Consider the following 10,343-nt stretch of genomic DNA (forward strand, 5'->3'; position numbering starts at 1 on the left):
TTCTGATATGGCAAATAAAGCACACAAAATGATGTATAACATTTAAACCATGTTTGTTTATCACCCTCTAACAGTAAAACTACAAGTGAAGCTGTATAAAGGATCAAAACTGAGTTTTTCATAGCAGCCTATGAGTCTGTGTGCCTTAAAAACGTAAGCATGCATCTGTGCTGTACTTCATTTAAGTTGTATCTTTATCTCTGTATTTTTACCCATTTGGTCTTCATGAGTTAGAGATAAAAGGGAATGCCTCTTTCTCAAGGTTTCTAGCATTGTGAAACGGTAAATTTCCATTGCCTTTGCTTTGGTATAATAACATCTGTTGAATCAAATTATTTAAATGCATGCTAATTCACATAATTTAAAAAAATATATATCTTACAATTTGGTTCATTTTATTTCATTATGATTTGCTACTATAATGTCATATTTTACCTAGTGTGAACTGAACATCATAAACGTTATTTTTAAAAAGTGTTTGGCCTGATTCTTCTTTAGTTCCCAATATTCCCATATTTTGAAGTAATACTGCAAGAAAGCGGACGCAGCTGTTGGAAATGTACACCAAAAAATACACAAACTTGCATAGTTACCTTTTAAAACCACTTTTACACGTCTGATGGTGCTGCCAACAGAATTACTTGCAATGCAGTGCAGATCTTTAGGTGTTAATTCTGTTATATTAAGAGTTTCACCTAAAACTATATTAGTTGCACTGAGATTCCAACTGATTGTTGGTGTTGGTTTTCCCTCGGCTTCACAAACAATCACCATTTCATAGCCTCGAAACACAGGCACTTTAGAAAGCAGTTTGGTCTCATTGATGATCGGCTTATCTGCAGGAAGGAACAAAAAACAGGTTTCACATGTTAATAATTAAGACCAATATAATACCTGCTAAATAAACTTGAATGTTTGAAAACATGAGAAGTGGACAAATAATTATACTTACAATATACAGTAATGTTGAGAGGATCTGATGTGACTTTAGGAGGAGGTTGATGTCCTTCTCCCAGTTCCAGCTCTGCTTCACACCAGTACAGAGCTCCATCATCAGTTTTTTTTGGATGGATCTGAAGTTTAGATGTATTTCTGTCTGAAGTATTGAAGGTGTCATTGAAGATTGTTTCATTCACTATTTGCTGTCTTCTGTAGAATCTCACAACAACACTCTTAGCCACAGTGCGAACGTCACACTGGAGCTCATACTCCTTGCCCATTGTCATTGGTCCGGTGTGATTCCCAGTGCTGAGTGAAATATCTGGAAGACACATTAAGCAATAATAATAGAGTAACTAAAATGCATCACACAACTGCATCCCACATACTTTAAAAAAAAGGTGCAAAAAAATTGTTTTCCATTTATTGAAAAAAAAAAAAACATTGCAGAAATGCGTTTTAAAAAACATGTCCCTGCTTCAGCTGAGTGCTGTTAAGACACAAGGTAGCTACTTTGTATGTAGTTACTATGTTGCAACTATTGCTCTTTGACCAATAATGACCATCAGCCATGCTTCAAAGCACAGTCACCATCTTAAAGGCACACTATGCAAGAATTGTACCTTTATATAACAGCTTCAAAGTAATTTCTGTGCTAAACAAACTCATAGTAGGGCGTCCTGGTAGTAAAGCTAATCTAGTAAGTAATCATCCTGGTAGTAAAGCTTGGGGGGGACGGCGCTGGAAAAACCAGCAATGCAAGTTTGAGAGGAGCGCCCCACGACAAATCTTGAAGAATCACAACATGCTTTACGGCAACGACGTCACACACATCAACAACAACAAAAGAAGCACGAAGACACTTGCACTTGATAATTTGAGACGTGATACTCGATGATGGAAAAAGCAAAGAAAACACGGTCGGAAGAGACTACGAAAAGGAAAAGAGAATCTGACTGCGTGAGGAACCGGACAAGAGTCCCACTCGGTCAGGCTTTCACTGTTAAAGTTGATTCCTGCGATTATCATGAGAACAGTTGTCAATATCTCACATAATTATCAGGACACAAATAAGCCTACACGTTGTAAATATTGTAAATGAGCGCAATTTGCAAACTATTATGATACATTGCAATAATCATGTCTAACGACATCATAACAAACATTGTCACGAAATAATGCGACATAACTTACATGTATATTCTTTATTGATGTCATCTGGCATTTTGTAATGTTTACATAACACTCAAAAACACAAATGAAATTATACAGTAGGCTATAGGCTATTTAGGCTACTTGTAATTTAGCTGCAATCATGTAAAAACGTTATAAGCCATCAAACGCGGTAGGCTACTTTATTATTATAAAGTGCAGAGACTCTGACAGTAACTTGTTAAATACAAGTACTCTACAGCGACTCTAGGCGTCGCTGTTTGACAAAAACGGAATTCCTGCATAGTGTGCCTTTAAGATGTATTTTCCAACACACTAGCCATTGCTTCCATTCTGTGAAATGGTTAACTTCCGATTCTGTATTGTGAGCAGTGTGGTATTTCCAGTGTGATGTTCTGGACTTCATGGAGACGTTTTCTATATATCCCTGCTTAAAATGCGTTAAAAAAAGCATTTACAGGTCTTGGTTTACACTGGGCAGCCTGGCTAAGCTAGTGTTTAGATGTACAGACCCAAACCCCTCTAAACTAGCCACACATGGGAAACCATCTAATCGCAGTAAACCAGTTTAGGTTTAAGATTTTTTTTTAACCAGCAATCCAAACTCCGTTGTATGCAAGTTGTTGCTGAAGCAAGACTATCATCAGCAAGTTGGGTGATACTTTTGCAAGTCAAAACTAACATGGGAAATCAAGTTAACATTTGAAAGACTAAAGAAACCACCCTAAAACAAAAACTGTGATGTTTCCTGGTGAATAACTTCAGGAGCCCTTTCCCTTTTCTACCATACAAGACTTGTTACATAGCCTATACTGAAAGACTAACTGCAATTGCTAATTGACTACTTTTATGGTTGGCTGTTACTTACACAATGATAACAAAACCATTGTATTTATCTCGTTTGACAACGTTCTATCGCTATTTAAACAGTGCTACACAAAAGTCTTATCAGAAGCGACTATTTTATCACCATTGACGTATTTAAGACAGCTTTATCAAGTTTAACACCGAAAACTGTTCTGAATAAATAGTCTATATTTACTTATTTTCCCCGTCAGGATTGGATAGATACAAGAGTCGTCATATAAATGTCCTACCATCCAACGCATACCACCTCGACAGCATATCCAAAATTAGACACGTGAAGAGTATCCGATCGCTCCGCGCCGTCATTCTAGCAGTGTTTGCGCTGTATCGACACGGTTTTTAACCAGCTAACAGTATTTTATTGTTCAGGCGATAACACAACACACGGACTCGGACCCCTCATTTATCGCAGGAAACCACTGCCCAGTCTGCCCTCGCATAGCTGCCTGCTTTAGTTAATGTTAACCCTCCCCCACACATCTCTCTAAAGCGCACGTATTGCAACTTTATTCATTTGCATCGTCACTTCAAATCGTTTTTTTTTTGTTTTTTTTGAAAAAGAGAGCACATTCATCTATTAAAAAAGGCAATGTAACGTTTTGAACATTAAAGACCACAGTTGAAAAGCCACAACTCTTTACTTCTCCCCATTTCCCTCGATTGTCAACATATCCTCGAGCTCAGACGAGGGTTGGTCTGTATAAAAACACAGCTTTGTATGCTGTTTGATATCTCTTATGAGTCATAATAAGTGATGATAGATCTTCTCAGGCATTGGTCATGAATCGTGAGTGAGCCACAGCATGATGGACGCACCCAGCAAACACATTTACGTTGTGGCAACGTCAGTGGCACGTTGCATTTCTGCTATGGAAACGTCGCTGTCTACGTGATCGCAACATTGTAACGCGACAGCTCTGTAGCAACTTTATTGCGCGACATTCAGCAACTCAGAGACGACGTTCAGACAATTTATTTTTTATTCTGGATAGATAATCCCTCATTAACCATTTGTTTTGAGGTTAATTTTTAATTAGTCAGATGTTAAATAATTATATACTTTTTAAATATGGTGTATCCTTATTATTTATGGGGCTTTCAGTAAATTAATTAGACTAATTATAATCAACACCTACAAGTGTACACTTTGAAGAGTTAAAATTTACAGAAGGTTCCGTTAATCAACTATATGGTAATCAAACTGCACTTCCAAAAGTCATAAATCTGTGAATTAATAAAAGAAAACTCCAAGTTCTTTACGTATAATAAATAAAACATAAAAAGCAAAATTAGAACATTTAATAAACAAAACCGGGTTCTGTAACATTGCATGGCAGACAGGGGAGCATAGTCGAAAGCCGGCCGATAATGGTCGGTAACCGGATTCCAGAATCAGTCCAATAAACATCCACAAATCCACAGGTGCAAAGAAACGAATGAGACTAAATAGCAGAAAAATCATATGGAAAACCAAAAAAAAATGCGAGCGGCCACATTAGTCACATTAGAAAATGAAGTTGTATGTTGGGTTTGAATAATTACGTATCTCATTAAGCTGAGGTAAATTAAACGCAATACATATATCCTTGCTGGATTAAGAATGAGACAACACAATGACCTCAAAGGGCGGTTGAAATTAAGGCCTCATTATACTTCTGCGTCAACTCCACGGCGTAGCTACGTCGCCACTCCTACGGCGTCTTGGCCGTTTTAATGGTTCTGCGTCAGGTTGAGTTGCATCGCGGTGCATCTGACCAATCACAGCCCTTACGGTCTGCGTCGCCTCGAAACAGGCTTTAAGGCTGATTTTCGCGCTTCAGGGCAGTGACGAGTACCTACTTATGTAATCCAGTGGTTGTTAAGACACCATATAGGCACAACCTTAAGCAGGATTCTACTCAAACGTTTTTAATTAATCAACATCCTTGGACAACAATGTGAGGATGTGATTGGCAGGGTGAAGTGAGCAGAACACCGATCGTGACCGTCTGCTCCGACTGATCTGACAGCAGATTGAGTCGTGACAAAAGCAGAGATATTGATATATATACAGAGTTCCTTCATGCAGGGGACTGTGCTAAGAGTCCATTTGTGTGCTCTGGGCTTTCCAAATTATAATGGCCCATCTTGTTTAGGTGTAGTAGATGTAGATGAGGATCACTGAGAAGACCAGCACTATACTGCAACAATAATGCCTACAATTATGGGCACATAATTCTCTGTGTCAAAAGAAACAAATATGAGTAAATCAGCAATTTAGGGAATTAAATCCAAGCAAGCAAAACTGCGGATAGGTATCAAGCCTGCATAAAGCCTCCAACAAATCAAAAGTCAGCAGCTAATCTAAATAAAAATCCACGCAAGGCAACTATAGTGAACCGATCCATAAGCCACGTTACTTAAAGTGCGTTCCTATAACACATACTCTGACATTCTGACTGCAAGCAGAGCGTTACAAGAACAACAAACCAAACAGCTTCTAACAAAAGAGCAAATACTTTGTGAAAGGCCAAAACATTAACCACAAGAGAAGCCATGCTAAAATCTGAAAGCTGTGTGTAAATTGTTTAAGAAGGATGAACGAAATTTGCATTAATCAAAGGTAAAAGACTAAAATAATCAATCACATGCATCTGTGTGATTTTTAACAGAGAAACTTCAAACGACCTTGCATAAAATATATCCTGACAACATCATTTAGACTACTAAATTGTGTTGTTGTTTTTTTACTGTCAATAATTTGCACATTTAATACAACTAAATAAATATTATGTTTAATATCAGACAAACAAATACCAAAAAAATTATTTTAAAAAACAACCACAGTTCCTTTCTGTAGTGTAGTACTAAAGCAAACTGAAATTTGCAATTAAACTAAGTCACTTAGAATTGAAAATTATACAAAAATACATAGTTACCTTGTATTGACACTTTTACACGTCTGGTGGTGCTGCCAACAGAATTGTTTGCAATGCAGTGCAGATCCTCAGGTGTTGAATCGTTTATAGTAAGATTTTCTCCATAAACTATATCAGTTGTGCTGAGATTCCAGCTGATTGTTGGTTTTGGGTTTCCCTCGGCTTCACAAACAATCTCCAATGGATATCCTCGAAACGCAGGCACTATGGAGGGCAGTTTGGTCTCATTGATGATCGGTTTAACTGCAGGAAGGAGTGGAAGAAAAACAGTTTAAGACGTGTTTCTTCTACATATACATGATACGTGTCTTATGTTAAAGTCCCTGTGAACCGGAAGTCGCAAACGACTTTTCTTCAGTGTGGTAATGTGTTTCCAAGTGAAACGGAATATTGAATAGAGTGTGGGGTTTTACTATAGCGCACCTCCTCTCCATCCCTCGCTCATTGAAAACTGATGGTTGGAGGAGAGTGGTTAAAGGATATTCAAGCCAAGCCTTCAAAATCAGAGAAGGAACACCATTCCAGAGCCGAAGCAAATGTTCAGAATTTGATTAAAGATTACCACGACAAACAATTTTTTTTTCTGTGTATTAATTTGCACGGATTATTTGTTCACCACAAGACTAGTAATGTGCGCTGAAAAAGTAAATGGGGTACATTTTGATTTCATGACGACTTTAATCCATATTAATTTTAGTCTTGTAGCTTTCAACAAAACTACTCAAATCTAGAAATTTGACAAGAAAAAGTTACATACTGCATCCGATCCCTATCATCACATAACTTGACACTGTGTCACATGGTACGTGCTACAACCACTAAAAGTCTGCTTGATTTGGACTTTACAACAGATGTTCTTAAAAGATGAACAATAGAAACTGATGGATCTTACTTACAATATACAGTAATGTTGAGATGTTCTGATGTGACATTAGGAGGAGGTCGAGGTCCTTCTTCTCCCAGTTCCAGCTTTGCTTCACACCAGTACTGAGCTCCATCATCAGCTCTGTCTGGACGGATCTGGAGTTTAGATGTTTTACTGACTGGAGTTATGATGGTGTCAGTGAAGAAGGTTTGATTCACCAGAGTCTGTCCTTTGTACCAGTTGACAGTGAGATTCTGAACAGGAGCCACATTGAGAACGTCACACTGGAGCTCATACTGGTTTCCCTCCATCATTGGTCCGTTGTGATTCACAGTGCTGATGGACACACTGTCTGGAGTCTCTGTGGAGGAAGATTTACACACTGATATCTGCAGTCATGAATGTATAGTAGATATTTCTGAGAATGAAAATATAAAAATATCAATAGCAGAGAAACTCACTGTAAATAGTCACTGGGAGAGTCACTGTACACTGTGTCTTATTATAGTTTATGTAGCAGTATGGCTCTATGTCCCATTCTCTCAGTTCTGACACTCTCCATGTGATCAGACTGTGATTGATCATGGGCACTGCTCCCTCACTGGCTTCCCATCCCATTCCTGTATGCGGAACAGAAGTGCTGCAGTTGACCAAGACACTACCGCCATACTCCACAACAACTCTCTGTGAGTTGAGCTGAAGAGGACATTCATCATCAGCATGTGTACCTGTTAAACACATTGTAGAGAAGGCTGTGATTTTCAGTATTTTAAACACTTGTTTAAACACTGTTGTAACAAGCAGGTGGTGAATCAAAAGCACAGTAACCTGCCCACAGAACAGCAAAAATGCAGGATTTTTTCAATTGACTAGACAAACTGCACAAAATCACAAAGTACCTTTTTTTTAATCACCTAATAATTATTTATTCATCTATGCACAGTGCTAAAATTCCAAAATCTGGAAAAGTCAATTGTCTAGTAGGCCTATTCAGTCACACTGTAAGAATATTTTGTACAAACAAATCCACTGAGAGTACATATTGTTTATTACACAAGCATTCAGTAAATGAAGTATTAAAGGCCCGTTCACACCAAGAACGATAACAATAAAGATAACTTTATTAGCGTCCACAGTCCACACCAGCAGTGTTTATTCTAAGCGCGTGCTTGTCTGTCGCTTTAAATGCTCGCGCTCGTTACAGCAGGATGGATTCTGATTGGCTGTGATATTTTTTTTATATCGTTCATCAGCTGGACAAAAAGAGAACTTTTTCTAAAGAAAACTTTTTTATAAAACCGTTATTACGCCCTCATCTGGTAGGCTTACATATGATGACGAGCCGGTGCCAAATTCAGATGAATCCAACGACTTTTACTTGGGGTGTAAAGCCAAAAAAAGTAGGCTTGGTCAGGTTTTAAATGCATATGATTTTTTTTCTTTTACAAGTCTTTAAAGGTTCAAAGCTTCAAACAGACAAGCTCCAAACACCAAGCTCTCGTTTTCACCTGACGATATACGCGTTTGACTGATGTAAATAGACTAAAAAAAGTTATTTTGAAAAAGCTGAATGCCTGAAAGTCTTTATTGTTAATTCGTTCACTCACAATACGGAACAGTGCAAGTTACTGGACTGGATGTGTTAACAGTTTAATCGTAGGCTAGCCTATATATGGTAGCCTAATACAATTTATTAAGATGAATTAAGGCCTACATGAAAATACAATGGCAGTCTCTGAGGCATTTGTCAATGAATATTGCAGTATAGGCTAAAGCACTTGGGTTGAACCTATGGGGTTGCCAACTTAAGAAAAGAAAAATGCGGCACAATCGTGGTTCTTTACAGGAAAATAAGGGACACTCAAAATATTTGTAGAAACTGTATCACACAGTAGGCTAGCTAATATGTCATTTCAGGGTTCGTATGTATTTAAAAGGTTCTCAGACACATTTGTTTTGCTTATGTAGGCTACAATTTAATTCTGAAACGAATTTTAAGGTCACACAAAAAAGTCACATTAAACAAACCATATAGTTCAAAATAATACCATTCATCTGAAATAGAAAGTGTTTGTAACATTAGCTATAGGCTACACTTCATTTTAAAGAAAGTAATAGCCTACTTTTATTCAGCAAGGACGCATTAAAATAGGCTAATCAAAAGTGACAGTAAAGACATTTATAATGTTACAAATGCTTTTGTCCCCGGAAAAATCTAGTTTGAACCTTCTATTCATCAAAGAATCCTGACTTAAAAACAAAACAAAACAAACACAAAACATTCATAATGGCCTAATCAGAAATGTTTCTTTGGCAGCAAATCACATCAGTTTATTATTCCCTCGGGAAGATTTCATGTTTTCTTGCGTGGCTGGATGTTGGACTCATGAACAATAATCATTGTTTGAATCCGCCTAAACTAATTTGCCGAAATAATAGGCCTAACCCGGCTGGACAGTGAAAGGGATTTGCCGTTAGCGCGAGTCCGGATCAAACCGGGAGCGACCAGACAGCAGAGGATTCTGTTCGCAAATCAAACAATGATTTGTACCAAAAGAATAATTAGGCTAATTCTCAATTTAGAGTTTGTTATTCGTATGGTCTGATGCGCGTGAGTGTGGACTGTGATGACCGGTGTCGTGTTGCTGTTGTATCAGTCGGTGGTTAGATCAGCGTTGTCTGCCGGTGACAGCCAACAAAACATCCAAACTAATAAGCGCCACAGTTATTCCCGAAAACAATTACACTTACCTGCAACTAGTGAGAAGTACAGAAAACAAAATCCGATTAGCCGCATATAGAAAATCCGAAAAGATGTGGCGAGAAAAAACGACCCTTTCTTCATTTTAAAACAATGTTAAACTTTAGTCCCGGGCAGTTCAGTTCTGTCCCTGTGCAGATCTGCGTTACTCTAAGCTCAGTGGGTGCCTAAAAATGAGAGTAACTGACCACGTGTTCAGCGGAACAGAACTGCCCTTCTCCTGTGACTGATGTGGGAAGATTACTGGAATGCCCCGTGCTATTAAGGGAATAGTTTCTTACTAATTTACAGCTGAGTACAACTTATCTATATCTCCTTCACATTTCACTTCTACTTTGTAGCCTACTGCAGTGTAAACACACACACACACACACACACACACACACACACACACACACATTCACCATGACCGGAATTTACCGAGTTCCCATGCAGTCTTTATTTTTTGAGAAGTGGCTATAGTCGCTTAAGTAGCCTACTTGTTTCAGTATGTTGGCATCCTACAAGAAGTACAGAACTCTATTAAATTAGGATAATATTTGTTAATTTTATCCTGCATTTTAAATTCCCAAATAATATTATTGTAAAAGCTCTCTGGTAAACAAATGAACAAAAACACACTGACATGCATTCAGCTCATGATGTGACAACATGTCCCACCAATACCTTGCCTATAGAAAATGACTTTCAAGAAAGAAAAAAAATCCCTGAAAATTACTTATTGGAGTAAAAAAGCATGATAACTACCCATGGTCTCCCTGTTTATTAGGAATTTGAAAGGAAACTGGGAAGAGAGATCCATTTAATGACAATACTGAGC

The 10,343-nt window shown here is 37.9% G+C and overlaps 1 protein-coding gene across 3 annotated transcripts in view; it reads right to left on the bottom strand.

The window, feature by feature from the left end:
- LOC143722199 (vascular cell adhesion protein 1-like) overlaps positions 1-9,737 on the bottom strand; it is a 50,273-nt gene extending 40,536 nt beyond the window's left edge. The window contains exons 1-6 of one of the 3 annotated variants that reach the window (XM_077213473.1): positions 9,514-9,737; positions 7,224-7,490; positions 6,794-7,123; positions 5,898-6,140; positions 953-1,261; positions 594-836 (exon numbers count right to left, since the gene is read on the bottom strand). In XM_077213473.1, the coding sequence (XP_077069588.1) occupies positions 594-836; positions 953-1,261; positions 5,898-6,140; positions 6,794-7,123; positions 7,224-7,490; positions 9,514-9,607 (1,486 nt within the window). In that variant the 5' untranslated portion in view covers positions 9,608-9,737. The remainder of the gene's footprint in view (positions 1-593; positions 837-952; positions 1,262-5,897; positions 6,141-6,793; positions 7,124-7,223; positions 7,491-9,513) is intronic. The other 2 variants (XM_077213474.1, XM_077213475.1) reach the window with 2 other exon arrangements.
- Positions 9,738-10,343: the final 606 nt, after the last annotated feature.

This window comes from Siphateles boraxobius, unplaced genomic scaffold, assembly GCF_051911475.1.
Source record: "Siphateles boraxobius isolate OS27281-9 unplaced genomic scaffold, OSU_SipBor_1 66, whole genome shotgun sequence".
Classification (NCBI taxonomy): Eukaryota; Metazoa; Chordata; class Actinopteri; order Cypriniformes; family Leuciscidae; genus Siphateles; species Siphateles boraxobius.